Source organism: Carassius auratus, chromosome 37 (assembly GCF_003368295.1).
Source record: "Carassius auratus strain Wakin chromosome 37, ASM336829v1, whole genome shotgun sequence".
NCBI classification, from domain to species: Eukaryota; Metazoa; Chordata; class Actinopteri; order Cypriniformes; family Cyprinidae; genus Carassius; species Carassius auratus.
Genome location: NC_039279.1, coordinates 1,614,722 through 1,637,847, shown reverse-complemented (window position 1 = coordinate 1,637,847; position 23,126 = coordinate 1,614,722). Strand labels below are relative to the sequence as shown.

At 38.3% G+C, this 23,126-nt stretch overlaps 1 protein-coding gene across 2 annotated transcripts; it reads left to right on the top strand.

Annotated features, from left to right (window-relative positions):
• The first annotated feature begins 18,385 nt into the window (after positions 1–18,385).
• LOC113056516 (uncharacterized) lies at positions 18,386–22,488 on the top strand. 2 transcript variants are annotated; one of them, XM_026223297.1, is made up of 7 exons: positions 18,386–18,936; positions 19,744–19,924; positions 20,021–20,114; positions 20,384–20,680; positions 21,157–21,444; positions 21,536–21,571; positions 22,031–22,488. In XM_026223297.1, exons 3-7 carry the CDS (start codon positions 20,042–20,044, stop codon positions 22,213–22,215), a joined length of 879 nt encoding a protein of 292 aa, XP_026079082.1. In that variant the 5' UTR covers positions 18,386–18,936; positions 19,744–19,924; positions 20,021–20,041; the 3' UTR covers positions 22,216–22,488. The 2 variants fall into 2 exon arrangements, with proteins under 2 accessions (XP_026079082.1, XP_026079083.1); XM_026223298.1 differs by lacking the exons at positions 18,386–18,936; positions 19,744–19,924 and having other exon boundaries at positions 19,941–20,114.
• The last annotated feature ends 638 nt before the right edge of the window (positions 22,489–23,126 follow it).

The window sequence follows — 23,126 nt, the reverse complement described above, 5'->3', positions numbered from 1 at the left end:
TGTTCCTTTTCGGGAACTCGAGCTGCGTCGTAAAACGCTTTGGGGAACGTCCCTGACGAGACCGACTCTGAACATCGTGTGCAATCTTGTCCAATGGACGGGCGTGACGTCACGGGCAGGGTGACGTAGCGACCAGGAAGCTATAAAAGCACGTACCGTGCAGCTGGCTTCAGCTTTCGCTCTGTCAGCAAGCGCTCTGTGTGTGCATGTCAAAGTCTGTCCTGTTGGTCCTATTTATTGTTGTCTGTCCCTAGCCATTAAAAGATCGCTAAACAGCTCAATATGCCAAAGTAAAAGCCTAGACCAATATATTAAGGGCGATTCCAAGCCACGTTAGATTGTGTGTTCCTCCCTGCCCTCGCTACATTACGAGTGGGGATACACACAGTTTGTGCATGGCTTGCCTGGGATCGAAGCACGCTGAGTCAGCTCTCGAGGGGGCCGACTGCCCGCATTGTGAACGATAGTGCCAATGCGGACGCTTCGATCCCGGAGGGCTCTCTTCGAGAAGTGAGCCTTCGCCAGCGTTCCTCGCGATGCCGGTTCCGCTTTCGCCGAGGCGGAGCCGCGCCGGCATTCGTTGGGTTCGCGGATCGATCTGATGGAAGGAATGGAGACGGGCACGTCCTTATCTCCTACCTTATCCACCAGATCTGCCTGATTCCGGGGTTCGGAAGCCCGAGCTTCGGTTCTTCCCCCCCGCGCATCGGGCTTGACGCTCTGCCTTTCTTTCTCCGAGGAGATTGACACGGAGGGCGTTGGCGAGCTTATAGTTGCACAAACATAAAGTTGCATAAGCACAGTATAAAACAAACAGTGTTATGCCTTATACGGGTAGTGTTAAAGAGCAGCTATTTTATCTCTGAGGGGATTAATATTGTTTGTGTGACTAAACTGTTAGCGCGCTGTCGAGGCAACCCGTGGATTACATCATTTCAGTTTTGATGAGAATTTTTCCATACCCGACCGCGTGTCTGGTTATTTAAACTCCATTTAATAAGCAGGAGTTAGTTCTACCACTTCAATGTGTACTTATCGCAATCTAGACCGTGTCTACCTGTCTAATTGTTTGATTATTTTAAATTCTGAGGAATTTAATGACATTGAGAACTCAATATAGCACTACAATGTGTACTTTATCACAATCTAGACCGTGTTTACTTGTCTGATTGTTTGATTATTTTAAATTCTGAGGAATTTAATGACATTGAGAAGTCAATATTTCACTACAATGTGTACTTTATCACAATCTAGACCGTGTTTACTTGTCTGATTGTTGAATTGCATTAGATTCTGAGGAATTCTACTGACCGTTATCTAACTTCAAGGAGTTCAATATATCACTTCAATGTGAATTTATCTCAATTCAGACCGTGTTTACTTGTCTGATTGTTTGATTGCATTAAATCCTGAGGAATATAATGACATTTTATTTGACTCATGAAGTTAGATGTACTGGAGGGACTGCTGGGCAGGAGCAGCCCCCTCTGCGTACATACAGAGTGTTGCCGCCCGTGTTCCCCGCTTAAGGAATCGGGACCAGAGGCTGAAGCAACGCTCTGGGCCAGTGACTTCCCAGACTAATCCTAAGGGCAGGCTGGGAGGTCAACGGCCAAAAAGTCATGACGCATTTCGGTCACGACTACAGAGGGCGGCCCCTACTGGGGTAGAGCGGTGTCCACCTCATTTCACGGTGCCCGTCTCACCCCAGTGCCCTCGGGAGGTGTGTCTGCCAACCCTGCCAGAGTTTCAGGGTGCAGCGGCTTCCAGCGAGCACTGCTCTCAGTTATTTCCGCCCGTGAGCGTAGCGGAGCTGAGACGCTCGCCGCCCCTTCGGGGGCCTCTTACACCAGAGGTCAGTCTCAAGAGACTGATTCCCTTAGTACATCAGTTAGCAGCGTGTAAACTACTGCCAAATGTATCTCAATGGGTCTCGCCGACATTCAATGGGGTTACACCGACAGTAGTCGGCCCCCAGCGGGCTCTGGTGATGGAACAAGAAGTGAATACCCTATTAAGGAAGGCGGCCATCGAGGTGGTCCCTCCTCTAGACAGGGAATCCGGGTTTTACAGCCGGTATTTCATAGTTCCAAAGAAGGATGGGGGGTTGCGTCCGATCTTAGACTTACGTCATCTAAACCTCTCAGTTATGTCACTGAAGTTTAAAATGCTCACTATCAAACAAGATGTAGCTCAAATCAGATCCGAGGACTGGTTTGTCGCAATTGATCTCAAGACGCATACTTCCAAATATCCATCCTTCCACAACACAGGAAGTCTCTGAGGTTCGCTTTCGGGGGCAAAGCCTACCAATATCGAGTACTTCCCTTCGGCCTTGCACTCTCACCCAGCACGTTCACAAAATGTGTAGATGCGGCTCTGGTATCCCTCCGTATGCAGGGCATCCGCATTCTAAATTATATCGACGATTGGTTGATTCTAGCTCAATCAGAGCAGATGGCGGTTCGACATCGAGGTGTCGTTCTCGCCCATATGGGGGAGCTGGGTTTGAGACTGAATGCCAAGAAGAGTGTACTTTCTCCAGTTCAGAGAACCACCTATCTAGGCGTAGTATGGAATTCGACCACGATGCAGGCACGTATGTCTCCTGCTCGGATCGAGTCGATCCTCACATCAGTCAAGAGAGTCAAAGATGGCCAGTCACTCACTGTCAAGCAGTCTCAGAGACTGTTAGGGCTCATGGCAGCTGCGTCCAACGGGATACCTTTTGGCCTGCTGCACATGAGGCCCCTACAGTGGTGGCTCAAGACCAAGGGGTTTTCCCCGAGGGGAAATCCTTTCCGAACTATTCAGGTCACGCGGCGATGCCTTCGTGCCTTAGACATATGGAAGAAACCTTGGGACATGGCATACCAGTTGTCTAAGGATGCTAGCTGTGCATCGAGCATTGAAATATTTCCTCCCAGACCTGAGAGGTCACCATGTGTTGGGGCGCACTGACAATACATTGGCGATCTCTTATATCAGTCACCAGAGAGATCGGCATCCGTGCCCCTTGTACAAGCTGGCACACCAGATCTTTCTGTGGTCCCAGGACAAACTCCTCTCGTTCGGAGCAGTGTATATTCCTGTGAGATTGACTGTGGGAGCAGACATACTGTCGAGACAGGGGTCGAGACCCGGGGGCTTCACCCTAAGGTGAAGTAGATATGGAGAGTTTTTGGACCTCTTTGCGACTCAAGAGATATCACAATGTCCCCTCTGTTTCTCTCTAGTTCATCCAGCTCCTTTGGGACTGGACGCTATGGTACAGACCTGGCCGAGGCTTCGTCTGTACGCTTTTCCCCCTATCGCTCTGCTCCCGGGAGTTCTGGCGAGAGTACGCCAGGACGGGGTCCGTCTGTTGTTTGTAGCCCCATTCTGGCCGAGCCCAGTGTGGCTCGCAGATCTGATCTCTCTCCTCGACGGCTCTCCATGGGTGATTCCGATCAGGACAGATCTGCTCTCTCAGGCGTGGGGCAAAATATTCACCCTCGCCCGGAGTTGTGGAAGTTGTCTGTGTAGCCCCTGAGGGGAGCACAGCTCATGGCTTCCGGTCTCCCAACCGAGGTTGTTGAGACCCCCACACTCCAATCCAGAGCTCCCTCTACGAGGAAACTGTACGCCCTGAGGTTGAAACCCTTCTCCTCATGGTGCAGAGACCCCCAGCTTGACCCTGTTAACTGCCCAGTTGGTACAGTTCTGGAGTTTCTACAAGCTAGGCTCTCTGCGGGGTTAACTCACTCCACCTTAAAGGTGTACGTGGCGGCCATAGCTGCTTACCACGTCCCTTTCAATGGTCAGTCAGTGGGTAGACACCCCCTAGTTACACGTTTCCTCCACGGTGCGCTGAGGCTGAGACCTCCAGTACGGTCCCGTGTTCCCCCTGGGACTTGGTTGTGGTGTTAGAGGCTCTTTGTAAAGCTCCATTTGAGCCGATTCATGAATATTACTGTCAGGCCCCCTCGGTGGCCCCTACCTACTTAGACTTTGCCCCTGGTATGGCCAAAGCATTTTATACCCTCAAGCGGGTTACATTCCTAAAGCTCCCTCTGTTACGCCACAACCCATAGTACTGCAGGCCCTCTGTCCTCCTCCCTTTCGGGAGCCAGACCAGGTGAAGCTAAATTGTATGTGTCCAGTTCGAGGACTGGACGCATACGTCCACAGAGCTGCTGTGGAGAAAACCTGACCAATTGCTTGCTTGCTACAGTCCTCCTAAAAAGGGTTCCCCTGCCTCTAAGCAGACCCTTAGTCGTTGGATAGTCGAGGCTATCAACGAGTCCTATGAGCCCTCTGGTCTTCCCCCTCCTTTGGGGGCCAAGGCTCACTCTACTCGGGGTATGGCGGCCTCCAAGGCCTTCTTAGCAGGTGTGTCCCTCTTGGACATCTGCAACGCTGCGGGGTGGTCCACGCCCTCTACATTTGTCAGATTCTACGATCTTGATATGCGAGCCACTCCGGGCTCTTCTGTTCTCTCGCCTCAGCTGTGCTCTTCGGACACACACTAGGCAGGGCTTTGGTAGTCTGGCAGCGTTGGCATATCATTCCCCAAAGCGTTTTACGACGCAGCTCGAGTTCCCGAAAAGGAACGTCCCAAGGTTACGTATGTAACCCTAGTTCCTTGAGGGAACGAGACGCTGCGTCGCAGAGCCATACTCCCGGCACCCCTGCCGGCGCTTGCTTCCCTACTCGAAAGCTGAAGCCAGCTGCACGGTACGTGCTTTTATAGCTTCCTGGTCGCTACGTCACCCTGCCCGTGACGTCACGCCCGTCCATTGGACAAGATTGCACACGATGTTCAGAGTCGGTCTCGTCAGGGACGTTCCCCAAAGCGTTTTACGACGCAGCGTCTCGTTCCCTCAAGGAACTAGGGTTACATACGTAACCTTGGGACGTTTGCCTGAATATTTAAAGGTTAAGGCAAGAATTAAAAAGGAAAAAAAAATAACATTTTGTTTATGCCTTTAATAGTTATTTTATTGTTGCTGGTTTATCTTCGGATGTTAATAATTTAAAATAAAAGGTAGTGTAGATTTATTTCATCATACTCAGCTTTTTACATATTTTAGTAGCACAAGTTCACAACATTAAAACAAATTCCGAGTTGTTTCAACCCAACTTTTGAGTCGAATATGGATTAACCCAACCTTTTTAGTTTGCCCCAAAGTGGTGTTGAAATAACCCAGCATTTTCTAGAAGGAAAGCTTAAATACACAGTAGATTGTAAAAAATCAGCAGGGCTGGAGAGCCTTATTTTGTTAAAGTCATGGCGGATTTCACAGCGGAACCAGTTATACTGCGATGTTTATTTGCAGTTTAACTTCAAATGTAATTTCACATGCATGTAAATCAGCACTGGTTAATAATAATAATAATAATAATAATAATAATAATAATAATGTTTAATTTTTGTTATGGTGTTGTTGTCTGCCCTAACTCCCTCTAAACATTTTATATGATGCGAATTTGTCTGCTAAATTACTATACTGTAACATTTATAATGATAATCATAGTAATGATGTCCTTTTTGTTTTGAGTGATGAATAGTGTGCTGGCAGTTTAATAGGCTACTCAGCGAAGTCGAAAAAAAAGAATAGAACAGGGCAATGAGCCAAGGTTGTGATTCGGAGTTCTCCCGTTTCTCCGTTATTTCCAGACCGAGCCTGTTTGAGGAGCATTGCGTGAGCGTCGTGTCGAAAGTGAAAGTTTATATGTTCAGTATTTAGTCTCTGTGAGCAGCAGAGAGAGTGAGAGAGTCTGAACTCAGACTGAACTCACACAGAGCTCGGGTGAGAAATAACTCTCTCTGAATGGGAAATAATCTCCTTCAGTAATCCATAACCAGCTACGGGCAAATCCTCAAGTAAGTCTACACTCATTACACATTTTACAGATATTTCAAAATGCATATGAATAAAGAATTATTATTATTATTATTATTATTATTTTGCTCTGATTGTTGTTGCAGTGTTTTCATCGGCATTATTTGTTTTTGCGTTCTGCCAGTGAAGATAATGCAACAGAAAAAAATTTGCCTATAATAATAAATAAATAAAAAAAATCATAGTGTTTAATTTCTGTCGTGGCTCTTTAAATTCAACGGATATAATGAACGCACGTGTTTCATTAGTATTATATTATATTATATTATATTATATTATATTATATTATATTATATTATATTATATTATATTATATTATTTATTTATTTATTTATTTATTTATTATTTTATTTATTTTTAACTGTGTAATTATTATATTAAGTCTTGGTATTAGATCAAATAGGCTATACATTATGTAAAGATGAATTAGAAGACTAGAAGATGATAAATGAATCAATGACCTGGTTACGTTTTTAAAGGTTAGTGCTCTCTAGCTGAAAATAAATTAATAATGACAGTATCATGTTGTGTTTGTCGTCATTAAATGATGTATGACTGTCAAAATGTTTCAGTTCTGATGTAAATTTCTGTTATTATTTCTACTGCAGAATCAACCATGAATGCTGTAAATGCTGTGCAACTGTTCATTCTGGTTTGGACCTTAACTGCTGTCTGTCAAGATGATGAAGGTAAGAGAATAAACTTAGAAAGTGTTTGACAATTTAAGGGAGGGACTAAATCTGAGATGATGAAAACATGATCAAAGCTGATTCATAGATAAACAAAACGTGGCTCTAAGCAAAATACCCAGTATGACTCTTAGATTGATTCAAAATACAGATTTACTGCAGGTTGCTCTGATTATATCTGCTGCACATGATTACAAGAAACAGTCAAGACGAGGCTGCATGCAGAGATCGCTGTATTATTCTGCTTTTAGAAAATAAATTGTGTATTTATACCTCATGATTTAAAACAAATAATAAACTATCTGACTTTCCCATGGCTAGATAAAATTCTAAATGTAACAAACTAAATATATAATGCTGTCATTTGATTCATGAATAGGTTCTCTAATAAAAGACTGTATATTTATTGTATGATTGTCATGGGCAGATTCAGATTTTCACGGGATGTAAAAAAAAAGGAACTTTTTCTTTTGTTGTTGTTGTTTTTCATTTAATCTGTGATATTCATTGTTATTTTTCAGATGTCATAGTAAGCTGTTATGATGTGATTGTATCTGTGGGGAAAGAAGTGAATCTCAGCTGCAGCGTCTCTCTGAAGATCACTGGATGCTGCATTACAAAGTATAAGTTTCAATACCCTGAGATCTTTAATGACTCTTCAATCTGTCGTCAAGATGTTTCTGTGAACTCCTGTGAACAGAGAAACAGTTTCACATGCCGCTACACTCCAACTACAGCGATGACAGAACAATTCAGATTCTATGTGCAAACAAACTGTGGAACGGGAAAAGCAAAAATCTTCACTCTTAACACAGGTAGGCTACTGCATATTTTGGCTTATAATTTAGTAAATCTTCAATGTAGTATCAATCTACAAACAGTGGTTTAAAACATGTTAAAAAATACAATTAAATCCAATAATAATAATAATAATAACAATAATAAAGAGTAAAATTATTGGTAAGAAATTAAATGCTAATACAAATATTGATTATTTCTTAAGTTTCCTCAAGAAGTGAGGATACAGCAGCAGGATTCAGAAATACTGTCATCACTGTGGTTGTGGTTGCTTTCATCATCATCATCATCATTATCATGATGGCAATCATTTACAAAGCAAAACCGAACTCCACCAGGCCAGAACTGGATGTTTCTGAGAGTCAGACATGATGAGGACAACAATCGTCCAGAAGATGTGATATAATAGCACTGAGTTTTGTTTGACTTTTCATGTGGTGCTCCCGAAACACACAAGCTTTATTTGAACTCCACTAAACTCTACACTATTTCAGACTACTGAATAAATAACTCTGGTTGTAGGTTTTAAAACTCTTTTTTTGTTTTTTTTTTTGTATTTCTGTGAAATAACAGCATATTATTGATCTGTTTGATCAGTGTATATGACTTTAATAAACTCAAACCTGTGTGAACTTTAAGAAGAAACAGCAAAACTCAAACTGTGTGTTTTCTGACTTTCAAGGCATGTCTAATGTGAATGTAATTTTCATATACTGTATGATAGTGTGAATTATGTGGTTTTGTACAGTATCGTATTTAAAAAAAATGTCATTGAAAGGAATAAAGACTTGTGATAATATCTAAAGCTGAATATCTGTATCGTCTGTTTATGGATAAGTTCTAGCTGATAAACTAGTAAATGGGTGAAGAGTACAAAGAGCTGATCTGTGTGTATGCATTATTTATTTATCACGCTTAGTAAACAAAAACTACAGCTAGTCCAAAATGCAGCAGAAAGAGTTCTTACTAAATCCATTTCAACATCAAGTGAAGTGAAGTGAAATTCAGCCAAGTATGGTGACCCATACTCAGAATTTGTGCTCTGCATTTAACCCATCCGAAATGCACACACACAGAGCAGTGAACACACACACACAGTGAGCACACACCCAGAGCAGTGGGCAGCCATTTATGCTGCGGCGGCCGGGGAGCAGTTGGGGGTTCGATGCCTTGCTCAAGGGCACCTAAGTCATGGTATTGAAGGTGGAGAGAGAACTGTACATGCACTCCCCCCACCCACAATTCCGTCCGGCCCGAGACTAGAACTCACAACCTTTTGATTGGGAGTCCAACCCTCTAACCATTAGGCCACGACTTCCCCGAAAAAAAGAGTAGTACTAGTAGAGTACTAGAACCAGGAAGTATGATCATATTAGCCTGGTCCTGTCCACACTGCATTGGCTCCCTATCAAACATCGTATAGATTTTAAAATATTGCTTATTAAAGCCCTGAATGGTTTAGCACCTCAGTATTTGAATGAGCTCTTGTAACATTATAAGCACCCACATACGCTGCGTTCTCAAAACTCAGGCAATTTGATAATACCTAGAATATCAAAATCAACTGCGGGCGGCAGATCCTTTTCCTATTTGGCGCCTAAACTCTGGAATAACCTACCTAACATTGTTCAGGAGGCAGACACACTCTTGCAGTTTAAATCTAGATTAAAGACCCATCTCTTTAACCTGGCTTACACATAACATACTAATATGCTTTTAATATCCATATCTGTTAAAGGATTTTTAGGCTGCATTAATTAGGTAATACGAAACGGGGAACACTTCACATAACACCCGATGTTCATTCTACATCATTAGAAGAATGGCATCTACGCTAATATTAGTCTGTTTCTCTCTTGTTCCGAGGTCACCGTAGCCACCAGATCCAGTCTGTGTCCAGATCAGAGGGTCACTGCAGTCACCCGGATCCAGTACGTATCCAGACCAGATGATGGATCAGCACCTAGAAAGGACCTCTACTGCCCTGAAAGACAGCGGAGACCAGGACAACTAGAGCCCCAGATACAGATCCCCTGTAAAGACCTTGTCTCAGAGGACCACCAGGACAAGACCACAGGAAACAGATGATTCTTCTGCACAATCTGACTTTGCTGCAGCCTGTAATTGAACTACTGGTTTCGTCTGGTCAGATGAGAACTGACCCCCAACTGAGCCTGGTTTCTCCCAAGGTTTTTTTCTCGATTCTGTAACCGATGGAGTTTCGGTTCCTTGCCGCCGTCCCCTCTGGCTTGCTTAGTTGGGGTCACTTCATCTACAGCGATAACGTTGACTTGATTGCAAATAAATGCAGATACTATTTAAGCTGAACAGAGATGACATCACTGAATTCAATGATGAACTGCCTTTAACTATCATTTTGCATTATTGAGACACTGTTTTCCTAATGAATGTTGTTCAGCTGCTTTGATGCAATGTATTTTGTTTAAAGCGCTTTATAAATAAAGGTGACTTGGCTTGACTTGACTACCCAGGGCTACATAAAGTGCATGTGTGAATACTGAATAAACCAGAAGAAAATCAAGAAGCTGTCACACAGTCTGATGATGAGGGTCTGAATACTTCTGTACTTCCTGCCAGATGACAGAAGGGTGAAGAGTTTATGAGAGAGGTGTGTGGGGTCACCCAAAATACTGATGGGTTTGTGATTACAACATGATGTGAAGATGATCCGAGGCAGACACTTTTATTCAAACCAACTTGTATTAAAGGTTTATATTTGATCATGCACCACCACTGTCTACTCTTTGAGATACAAGAGTAATAATAATAAACAGAAAAACAACGAATCAGTGGTGCAAACAGAGATCATATCCTCTGTAAAGCAGCTCTAAAAGACAACAGTAAACAACCGTGACTCATTTCAGATCAGTTCATTGATTCGGTTTGATTCAGCAACTGTGTAATGAGTTTCATTTTTAGTTTTCAGATCTAGCTTCATTTCTTTCATTCCTCTGAACTGCTGCAGAACTGTTTCCTCTTTCCAGATAGATGTGGTGTGTGGACTGGAGAAACCATGGCCCGGTTTCCCAACAACGCTCACTCTTAGCGTGCTAAGAAGACCTCTAAAGATATATCTTACCAAAGTTGTTTATGTTCCTAAGTGTGTTCCCCGAAGTGTCCCTTAGGAAGCTTCTTAACACGCTGCATCTTACGTCCGACGTTACAAGAGTGCTGTCCAAAGTGAGGGTGGTGAATTAGTTGGCATCGATTGCTCAGGAATCGATTTTCCACTTCACGCGAAGGTGCAATACAGCGTTAAGAAAAACAACACGCTCTATGCAAATGAAATATTCCTCAAATTATTATAGTAACATTTATTTAAACATAGTTTAAGTTTAAGGTATTAAGATTCAATACAAGGACACGTTGGAACTGGACACCACCATGCTTACCCATTTATAGATCTTAGCCATTTAGAGCCAAATTGTTTGCCAGATTTTAATTATGAAAAAAATTGATTGTCAATTCGCTTTAATTACATTACGATAAAGCCTAGGCTAATTACCACCATATTAGTTCTGATACCACATAAAGTCAACTTCATAAATAGGCCTGTATCCATTGCGAACATAATTTATTATGAGTCTTAAAAAAATAACATAAAATCATTGTTGAGCCACAACATTGTCAACATACAATAGTTTGACTTGTACTGCGCTGCGCTGATTTCTAAAGACTGTTGTACAGTAGCGTCTTGAGCTCAAACAACGCTAAGAGAGAGCTTACGAATGGTCCAGACCAACCTTACGAAAGTGTGACTTACAGAAGATATACTTAGCGTACGAACGTGTCGGGAATCGTGCCATGAGGTTAAGAGAGAGGTTAAGGAATAGGTTAAGAACTACTTAGCGATAAGAACGTTTTGGGGAACCGGGCCCATGATGATACACGTGAATGAAATGAATCATATTTATTATCATACAGTTTTTATGTGCCAACATTAAATTAAATAAAAATAAAAAAAACTACCATTTGTATTTTTATTTAGGCAACTGAGATGTGGCTGCATTATCTGCAGTATGTGTAATAAATGAGTCTTTATGGTGTTTTCAAGCTGTTTGTTCTGATTCTTATATTAAACATTAACCACTGAACATGACAGTAACCTTTATTATGATAAACACTAATCTTTAACCACACTTCCAATAGACACCTGATTTTAACATTTGTGTCTTAAAAACCTGCATTAGAAAATATATATATTTTTTGTACCAATTTAAAACATCTGCACACATGCAGAAACTGCAAATACCATTTGATTTCAATAGATTTTGTTAAGCAAGCAAGATATACAATAAATGTAAATATACATTTACAATAGTAATCGTTCTTCACGTTTTAGTAAGGAAAGAATTAGTAAATCGTGCGCACAATTTTTTTTTTCTTGAATGTCATGTGTGGGGCTTCGTATTTCCTAGCTTTGTTTTCGTTATTATTATTTTTCTTTCTTTCTTTCTTTCTTTCTTTCTTTCTTTCTTTCTTTCTTTCTTTCTTTCTTTCTTTCTTTCTTTCTTTCTTTCTTTATTTATTTTGCTGTTGCACTGTACTGTTGTCAGGACTATGGACTTGTCTGTGTGTGTTTTTTCCCCTGTGACTCAGTTTCTGTCTCCCGTGGAGTGTTCATTTGATTCCAGGTGTTTTTAGTTTTTTCCCCATGTGTTCTATGTTCCTGTTAATTTAATCATTCCATACACCTGTGTTTCCCCAGTTATTCTGAAAGCCGTAGTTCATTTGGTGTTGTTGGAGGTGATACGTCCACCCCTTTGGAATATTCAAATTAAAAGTTTAGTGCATTCTGTGTTTCCTCACAACACACATATTGTGACAACCATGACATGCTTGAATCTCTTTTTTCAGTTTTCAGTTTTTAACTATATATATGTTTGTTTTGCTGTGTCAGGGTGCTTTTTAATCCAATCTAATGAATATAATACTTCAGTTTGTTTCAGTTCTTGCGGTGAGCGCATTGTCTTCATGCCTTTTAAATTAAATTAAGATTAATGTAATTCTTCTGTTGCAGAAGCAAAACAAGGGTTCAGTTTAAAAAGTATATCTGCAAATCATTTGCAATCAAGTTAAGGATATTGCTGGAAATGAAGTGTCACTATCTAAGCAAGCCAAAAGTGGCAGCAGCAAGGAACCAAAACTCCATCAGTCAAAAAAAAGGGGAAGAAACCTGAAGAGAAACCAGGATCAGTCAGGGGGCCAGTTCTCGTCTGACCAGCAGTTCAAATCCAGTTTCTCGGAATAAGAGAGAAACAGACTAATATTAGCGTAGATGCCATTCTTCTAATGATGTAGAATGAACATCGGGTGTTATGGGAAATGTTCCCGGTACCGGTTTACCTGATTAATGCAGCCTAAAAATCCTTTAACGGATTTGGATATTAAAAGAATATTAGTATTTTATGTGTAAGCCAGGTTAAAGAGATGGGTCTTTAATCTAGATTTAAACTGCAAGAGTGTGTCTGCCTCCCGAACAATGTTAGGTAGGTTATTCCAAAGTGTAGGTGCCAAATAGGAAAAGGATCTGCCGCCCGCAGTTGATTTTGATATCCTAGGTATTATTGGATAATTGCATTTTGGACTAGCTGTAGTTTGTTTACTAAGCGTGCAGAAAACCACCCAATAAAGCATTACAATACTCTAATCTTGAGGTCATAAATGCATGGATTAACATTTCTGCATTTGACATTGAGAGCATAGGCCGTAATTTAGATAGATTTTTGAGATGGAAAAATGCAGTTTTACAAATGCTAGAAACGTGGCTTTCTAAGGAAAGATTGCGATCAAGTAGCACACCTAGGTTCCTAACTGATGACGAAGAATTGACAGAGCAACCATCAAGTCTTAGACAGTGTTCTTGGTTATTACAAGCAGAGTTTTTAGGTCCTATAATTAACACCTCTGTTTTTTCTGAATTTAGCTGTAAGAAATTACTCGTCATCCAGTTTTTTATATTGACTATGCATTCCATTAGTTTGGTGTGTTTCACCAGGCCGCGAAGAAATATAGAGCTGAGTATCATCAGCGTAACAGTGAAAGCTAACATCATGTTTCCTGATGATATCTCCCAAGGGTAACATATAAAGCGTGAAGACTAGCGGCCCTAGTACTGAGTTTGAGGTACTCCATACTGCACTTGTGATCGATATGATACATCTTCATTCACTGCTACGAACTGATCTGCGGTCATATAAGTACGATTTAAACCATGCTAATGCACTTCCACTGATGCCAACAAAGTGTTCAAGTCTATGCAAAAGAATGTTGTGGTCAGCAGTGTCAAACGCAGCACTAAGATCCAATAAAACTAATAGAGAGATACACTCTAAGGAGATCAGTCTCAGTACTATGATACGGTCTAAATCCTGACTGTAAATCCTCACATATACCATTTTTCTCTAAGAAGGAATATAATTGTGAGGATACCACCTTTTCTAGTATCTTGGACAGAAAAGGGAGATTCAAGATTGGTCTATAATTAACTAGTTCTTTGGGGTCCGGTTGTGGTGTTTTGATGAGAGGCTTAATAACAGCCAGTTTGAATGTTTTGGGGACATATCCTAATGACAATGAGTAATTAATAATAGTCAGAAGAGGATCTATGACTTCTGGAAGCACCTCTTTTAGGAGCTTGGTTGGTCTAACATACATGTTGTTGGTTTAGATGATTTAACAAGTTTATACAATTCTTCCTCTCCTATAGTAGAGAATGAGTGGAACGGTTCCTCAGGGGGTCTATAGTGCACTGTCTGATGTGATACTGTAGCTGACGGCTGAATGGTTGCAATTTTATCTCTAATAGTATCGATTTTAGAAGTAAAGTAGTTCATAAAGTCATTACTGCTGTGGTGTTGGGAAATGTCAACACTTGTTGAGGCTTTATTTTTCATTAATTTAGCCACTGTATTGAATAAATACCTGGGGTTATGTTTTTTTTCTTCTAAAAGAGAAGAAAAGTAATCGGATCTAGAAAATCGGATCTAATCACAAAAATAACTATGTTCTCTGAGGAGGAACAAAAATGCATTGAGTGAATTATTTTAAAACAAAGTTCTTAAAGTTCTCTGTAAGATGTTTTCCATTAAAATTCAGTCACAGTGTGGTTAGATCATTTGGTACCTTTATTATTTGTAACATAAAACAGTAGTTTCACAGCATTCCTGCTTATATGATTTTCAGTTGTTTGATTTAGAAGTACAACACATCTGTGTTAAAACAACTTCTTTTGGTCTATTTATGATATTTCCAGCTGGTAAAACCTATGTGATATTTAATGGATAAATGTCAATTACTTTATCCTTGTCCTGAACGTTGCTATAAAGTTGATGGCAAATCCTGCGCAAACTCACCAGGCCAATGTTGCAAAAACCCCTGGAATATCCTTAGAGAATGTACTGTGGAAGAGTTCACTGGATTCCCTGCTCAGTCTTATCAGACCGATGTTGCAAAATACCCTAAAAAATCTTCACCTGCTGTCTGACGCTGTGCCCCAGTTCTCTGCAGAACAGTTATCTTCCCAGAAATCTATTGTATAGCACACCAGACTTTAAAAGATGTTTTCACATTCTTTTTGTGAGATATGAAATTCGTTCCTTGTAGTTTTGCGTCTCTATCAGATATACTTTCTCTGTCTTGCACAGCTGTAAAAGTTTAGATCTTAAACTATGTGTGTGTGTGTGTGTGTGTGTGTGTTTGCGCTTCTATGATAGTGGGATTTAGTGGGGTTCAAAGTATTTAGGCTTGATATTTTTCTGTAACACATAGCCTAGTTTTAGCCTTTGGTAAAACGTTTTATTATGTTTTTATTTTAAGTTGTTTTTTTATTGTGGTGGTATGGATTTTTTATGGACATATTTTATGAGGAGTCATCAATCAAATGTTGACACATGGTGTTGGATGGATGGATAGATCTTTGGCTTTTGAGGATAAAATCAATATATTTTTTTGAAACGTTTAATCCCATTATGATTTCATAAGCACAAATCACAAGACAAAGAAGGATCATGAAACTAGGATCCACAGTCTTCAGGAAATTCAACAGCCCAAAAAATGTGCAATAAAACAACCACAATTGTAGACTTTTTGTTTCCAAATGTGTAATTTATTAAATTGGTAATTATACTGGATGGCTTAAAAAAAAAAAAAACACTTTCCAAATAACCATGCTAAGCCTCGGGAATCTCTGGGAGAACCAACAGGTTCAGATGCAATCAGTAATGGTGGTTGCATAAATAGACAGACAGACTGAAAACAAACATCCAAACACCCGTACTCTTCTGATAAAAATCATAGTGTCTGGAAAGTTTTACTGTGTGTGGTGTAAAGTGAATGTCTCTGTTGTGTAATGTAATATAATTTAGGACGTTATAGGACAACATCCGGTACAACAGTGTGTATTGTGGGTGGATGTCCTGCAAGTTTTTACACAGCCCAACAGCCCCTGAAGGTATGTATGCCACACCTTCACTTTCTCAGGACAGATTTAATCTAGCTTTAGGTTCTTTTTGGTTTACTGATTGCATATGAACCTATTGGTTTTCCCCGAGCATCCCAAGGCTTTGCGTCACAGTTTTGAAATGTATTTTCTTTGAAAGCTGTCCAGGAAAAGTATTTTGTTATCTTGTTTGAGATTTTAATTCCACATCTGCAGTCTACTTTTGATGCCCACGCAACAGGCACTAACTGCTACCGGTTTTGGGATAGACTCAATGATCTGGAACTTGGAGACTTTCCAACAGGAAGAATCACAAGTGACTTGCAAATAGCATGTCCTCAGGGGTTTTGAATGCCAATGTTTAATTTTAATTGTGGGATAGAGACAAATTCATCATTGTGTGTACTGGCATTAATACACAAATAACCCGTTGTTCGTTTGAGTTGAATTTCATTGTATCACTTTCAGTGTTGGCAGGATGCAGCTGTAGACATTTATGAGCGACTGCTGGTGCTATTTGAACTGTTGTGGTCCGGGGTCGTGCTTGAGGTCAAGGTCAGGCCTTCGTTTTTTCAGTGAAAAAAAAGAACCCTGTGTGCTTTGTGTTACATCAAATCGCTTTTATGTTCAATGCCTGCTATTCAGAGATCACTTTATTAATCAAATATACCCCAAAAACAAGTTATGCTATTTTTTTCATAGATAATGATTGTTTTACTGATATGATTCAACGCTATCTCATGACCAATTCGTATGTATTTTACGAGGTGGCATATTCGTACGAATTTGTACGATAAAAATATGTACATATTGCCTTGAGATCAGGTTGATATGATTATAAAAGCAACATGTATTTATAGATATTCATTTTATTAATTGTTTTTAGTAATACAACACTAATCATATCATGTAACACATAAAACACACTGTTTGGATCAGATTCCTACAAAAATATTTTCCAAAAATGTTAGGTTTTCCTTATACATATGTTTTTTCAGGGTCGAGCAACAAGTTTTAACTATAAAGATGACCGTTTTCTTACCAGAGATGGTGATTACAGGAAGATATTAGCACATTGGGAAGCAAAAGTTTTAATATTGTGGTCATTTTATTGCACTTCCTATTTGGCCACTAAATTTCCTGAAGACTGTGAATTCTAGTTTCATGATCCTTCTTTGCTCTGTGATTTGTGCTAATGAGAGCATTACGGCTTAATGTTATAATGAGAAGTCTATGATTTAATCTTAAAAAGCCACAGCTGATTTGGTAAAATTATTTATTTCTGCTCCAGTAAATAGGTTTCAAACATCAACAAAAAACTTTTTAACATCATTCAGCTGTTTATAAATATGCACTGTCAAAAAAAAAAAAAAAAGATAACATGCTATTTTTCACATTTTAAAACATAATGCTGTAGTAAAAATGCATGTGGTTTAACATATTTCATTGTACCATATGCATGTCATTTACAAACACGGCTTTAAGTTTATTGAAGCTGATTTGACATTATAAAACCTTCTTATCACCCTTAACTGCATCCAAAATTAAAGTTTGTGTTTACATAATGTGTGTATATATTAGGGACAGTAAAATTTACTAATTCACTTCAGTTCATCAGCATAAAAAGTTAACGATGCAACTTAGAAACACCTCGCTTGAGGCTCAGCGGTGGAGGTTTAAATTGTTTATGATGGAAATTTTTACAAATTGGATTCATATTATGACACGTGGTTTAAAGACTCAAGGTGCATTTAGAACAGATACAGACTAATTGCTTACTGTAGCCTATGTACCGAAATTCTTGGATAAAAAGTAGGCCTATGCATGCGGGTAAATATCAATTATCATGTTTCAAAAGAAATTCTTTCATTCTTATTAATTTTATTAAATTAAAATGTATTCAATAAAGCTTAAATGCAACAACTGAAGAAGTGCATTTGATTTTGGTTCACTTTATTTCTGTGAAAATAGCTGCCGTTGTTGTGCAATAGAATATTCAAAACAGGCTCATTAAAACACAAACGCATACACACACACAAGATAAAATGCACTTAAAGAACACTTGGATTATAGACCGGGTTGAGTATGGAATTACATTTGGTTTAATAATAATGAATGAAACTTTATAAAACTGAGCGTAACTTTTTCAGAAACTATCAAAAATATGCCATTACAAAAGAAGAAAAACACAATGAAAAAAAAAAAATGAACTCATCGCACAAATTTAACAGGCTCTTCAAATATGCTTCATTCTTTGTTAATGTTTTTCAAAGATACATTTTTGCTAATCGTGGATTCTGAATGCATTGCCACAGATTTTGCTAATAGCTCAAGCTCAGTTGGAAAACTTATACTGTATAGACAGAGGACAACAGAGTTACACATTCTGAAAATGAACTTATTTTCATCTTTGTGCCCATATACATTTTTCCATTTCTATATCACAGTGACAAGGTTTTTTTTTTTTTTTTTTGTTGTTGTTGCAGGTAATCCATGGTGTTTTGCTATTTGTACGAGTTGTTTTGACAAATGCACTTATTGTGGTTGCAAATTGTGAGTTTGATTCGAGAAATGTACCAAAGCGACTGAGAAAAACTGTAATAGCACCGACTTCTGGCCAAAAATGTTATAACAACATAAACAGCTGTTTCAGACGGCTGGATCAGACACATTGACAGTGAAAGTCTAGTAGAGGTTCAATGTTTAGGCTCGTGTGAGCAGACAGAGAGAGTAAGAGTGGAAGAAAGACGCTGAACACAGATATTAACAAAATATTGCGGGCAAGCTAGCCCCGTTTCAGAAAAACACGGTCAAGCCAGCCACGATTGCTAGAGCGATTCAAACTTTAAAAGAGTCGTCAGCACTCCAATAACTTTCGCGGAACTTTGATGTCAAACACTGCCGGTGCATCTCGAACAAGCCTTGGCCGGGTCTCGCGACAAATCCCCGCCCCCATGTGACGTAGGCAAATAATTGTTAATATCGAATGGGTAGTTTTTTTCATTTTCTTTTTCAACAAGGCTTCGGGTTTCACGAACATCTTTGCTACTTCAGTTTCGGCTGTTGGAAATTCGTTATTTAAGAGGCTGTGGACATATAACTGGTGAGTTCAGCTGATGTAGGCTATATTACATTAGTTCTGACTCGAAGGAAACGATATTATTTATAGTGTATTGATTTTGAAAGTGAAAGTGTAACGTTAGCCTACTGTACAGAGACAAAGACCTACAGAGTAAACCTTATTCACATCAAACGAATTTTCATTTTTAAAACGACACTACGTTTCACTGAAGCAAAATTATAACATTTGAAATTACATTTATTTCTTTGTTGGTCGTTGTTTTACAGTGTCACATTACGTCCAGCCCTGGGACCAAGTTGGTCATCTATTTTTTTTTTTTTTTTTTTTTTTTTTCTTTAAGACTGGTTAGAATTTTTTTCTGGTTACATAAATGTGTCAATTAGTTTTTAAACTGATTAAATAATACTAATACTAATAATAAATCTGATTAGAACTATAGGTCTATAGGTAATTGCTAGTTGGTCAGTCTTGTTCTTAAAACACTGTCTTAACATAGATAGATGCTAAGTTTATAACTGTCCCCTGCTGGTTAATGTATCTTAGACTAAATCAATGTATAATTAAATGTATTAAGCTGTATGGGAGCTATAAAGGTGAAATCACTGTGTTATCAACGTTTGGAAGGTGTAACCCTCTGAGGGTTGTAATATGATTCTCTCCATTAACTTATATTTAAACCACAAGGATGAAACAAAATGGGATGTGTATTAACTAACACTTGACAAAACGAATAAAGTAATTAATTTAGATTGCTATGTTATCCTATGTTCATGTATTTGTTGTGTATGATGATTTGAGTTAAATTTTTGCATTATTTTATTTTTTTAGGGGGACTGTAATTGAGAAGAATACGTGAGGCGATTAAAAAACAACCCTGATTTAACAGCCACAGACATCTATCTAATTTCTTCTTCGCTGGATAAAATAACATTGAGGCATATTTTATAACATCCACTTATTTTCCAGGCGAAAAAAAATAATAATAATACAGGTTTGGAATTACGTGAAGGTGAGTAGATGATGAATTTTTGTTTTTGGATGAACTACTAATGTCAATAGTCATTGCTGGTTACGTTTCACTTTAAATCTAAATATTTGCATTTAGGCTATTTTTGCAGAAACAGCCATGAGTGCTAATGTTGTGCTGCTGTTCACACTGGTCTGGACTTTCACAGCTATCTGTCAAGCATTTGATGATGGTACGAGAATACATTCTTTTCAAATTCTAAATAGTACACTATCTCTGAAGATAATTCAACCTGCTGTTTTATGTATAACATGACTGCAGAAATAAGTGACCCAGAAAGATAAAAAATTCTAGACCGTGTTTGGAAGCATTCTGTTTGGTGATACTATCGTAGAAATCACAAACTTTTACTGGAAATTGATTGAATTTCATGATGTGTAAAATGACCCAAATTAGTTTTGATCTGTTAATGTATTAAAATGATCTAAACTTATTTTTCAGGTTTCTTCAGTGTGAGCTGTGATGATGTGACTGGATCTGTGGGGAAAGAAGTAACTCTCACCTGCAGAGTCTCTCTGCAGAGAAATGACTGCTGCGTTGCAATCTATATGTTTCAATATCCTGAGATTTATAATGACTCAGCAATCTGTACACAAGAGCTTCCTGAGGACCCCTGTGAACAGAGGAGCATCTTCACATGCAACTACACTCCAACTACAGCAATGACAGAAAAATTCATATTCTCACTGCAAACAGAGTGTGGAATGAAAAGAACAAAATTCACTGTGAACATAATAGGTATTGTATATAATACTGTTGTTTATAATTGAATATATATATATATATATATGTGATAAAAAATATCAAGATATCACATTGTATTATAATTATTTATTATTGAGGATGTAATCAGGTTACTTCAGAATGGAAAACTAATTTGGAAGAAATTCTTAAATTTGAGACCAGAGGTGCAACACGTAACCATGAGTTAAAAAGAACAAACAAAAAAAAACTGGTGACACAACGAATCCATCGCGAATCATATTAAAGATTTGTTCAAATTTAACGAACTGTTTATGAACAACACATCACTACAGCCACATCAAAGTTTATTCACAAATTTAAAGACTGCAAAGTTATTTTTGCAATTCTGTTAAGTGGTGCTAATGTTGCAGAAGCAACACAATTCAACTTTAAATTGATTGTATTTCTTGATGTGTAAATAAAGTTTTCTATTGATGTATTGCACTTATATAAACTTATTTTGTCTTCAGATTCCTGCGATGTAAGCTGTGCAAATGTAACTGGATCAGTAGGAAAAGAAGTAACTCTTACCTGCAGTGTCCCTCAGCTGTGCTTTGAATGCTGCATTACACATTATATGTTTAAATACCCCAATTATGACTCAACAATCTGTAGACAAGCACTTCCTGAGGACTCCTGTGAACAGGGAGACAGCTTTACATGCAGCTACACTCCAACTACAGCGAAGACAGAAATCATGTTTGTTATGCAAACTAAGTGTGGAAGGAAAAATACTAAGTTCACAGTGGACACAACAGGTACTGTATCTGTTGTTTATAATTAATAATATAATTTTTGCAAATGTAAATTTTTTTTAAAGTCTAACAGTGGTTTTATATGTTTTAACAGATACCATTAAACATTTAATTGCCACTGAACCTCCTGGTAAGAAAAATATTATGTCTTATTATTATTCCGTATTATTGATTATTGAGTGTGCAGTTATTGAGTATAAATTCAGGTTAATGTTAAGTTGTTAGTTAGCAGTAAAACAGCTTACTATTGTTGCAATATAGCAACAAACCAATAGTAAGTTGTAATATAACATGATGATAATGTTAACACATTCAAATATAATTTGATCATTGCTTACTGTCTGAATTACCTTAAAAACAGAAAATGCTCTTCCACTACATTCAAATATATTCATAATGTCAAGCAGCAGAAATAAAATAGCATGTTTACATGTCTAATCTAAAAGCAGCGGTATTATATTGTCAGCTGTGTGAGAAGCACAATAAGCTCAGGTTGTTTTATGATTTAATCGAGTCGGCAGCATATGAAAGCATCCAAAGAGATATAGACTTTTCTCAGTTTTACTATAAAACATGCTGTATCAAACAGGTCATGGATCTAAGGCCCTTGTCCTCACCGGTGTAAGTGGTTTCATCGTCATCATCATCATCATCATCATCATCATCGTTGTTGCAATCATTTGTGTAAAGAGGTTTAAAAGCACCAACCCTTCTGGATTCCAGATGAATTATGAAAGAGGTGTTTATGGAGAACAAGAAATGGTTGACACATAATTAGTAAGCAACCAAATGATGGCAGTGTTTCTCTTTTCATGTTAACATCATGAAAGTTATGATGTTCAGTTTAACTGAAGTTGCTGTAAAACTCTAATCGTCACTACTACCACCAGAATTGTTTTGTGTGCACAGTGATGTTACACCAATATATCTGAACACCAGTTAATCAACCAATATGGCTATATTGATTATCTGAATCAGATAATTTTATGCTTTGTTTTTTCAACTTCTTTTGTGTAAATATTGTGTAAAATAGGTTTTATGTCATATCCACACATTATGTATGTATGTATGTATATATATATATATATATATATATATATATATATATATAGAGAGAGAGAGAGAGAGAGAGAGAGAGAGAGAGAGAGAGAGAGAGAGAGAGATGATAGATGATAGATAGATAGATAGATAGATGATAGATGATAGATGATAGATAGATAGATAGATAGATAGATAGATAGATTTTTTTTATAAGCATTGTATTTGTGTTGACACACTAAAATGTTAATAAATGATTAAAACTCTATCTGAAATCTCTTATTCATTTATATAGACTGTGTCATTGTGATAAACACAAAGAAAGTGAAGGAAACACTACATCGTTTTGTTCACTTTTTGTTCCTTTATTCTGTTATTTGGTCCTGGTCTTTCATATGTGGATTGTTTGTCTAAAGTTCTATAAGGACCACAATAAGCCTCTCTCTTATAGTGAAATATACCAAATTCGCACGTGAAGTTTAATTTTAGGTAATAAAACAGCGCTAGTTTTTAAAGAAGAAATATTTAACAAAATTCATAATTGTTCATTCTCAATTATATTCGTAATGGCTTCAGCCAAGTGGATGTATATAAATAGGAAAAGACAGACCCAACCCAGACAGATGAAATGGTGAAATATTACCTCT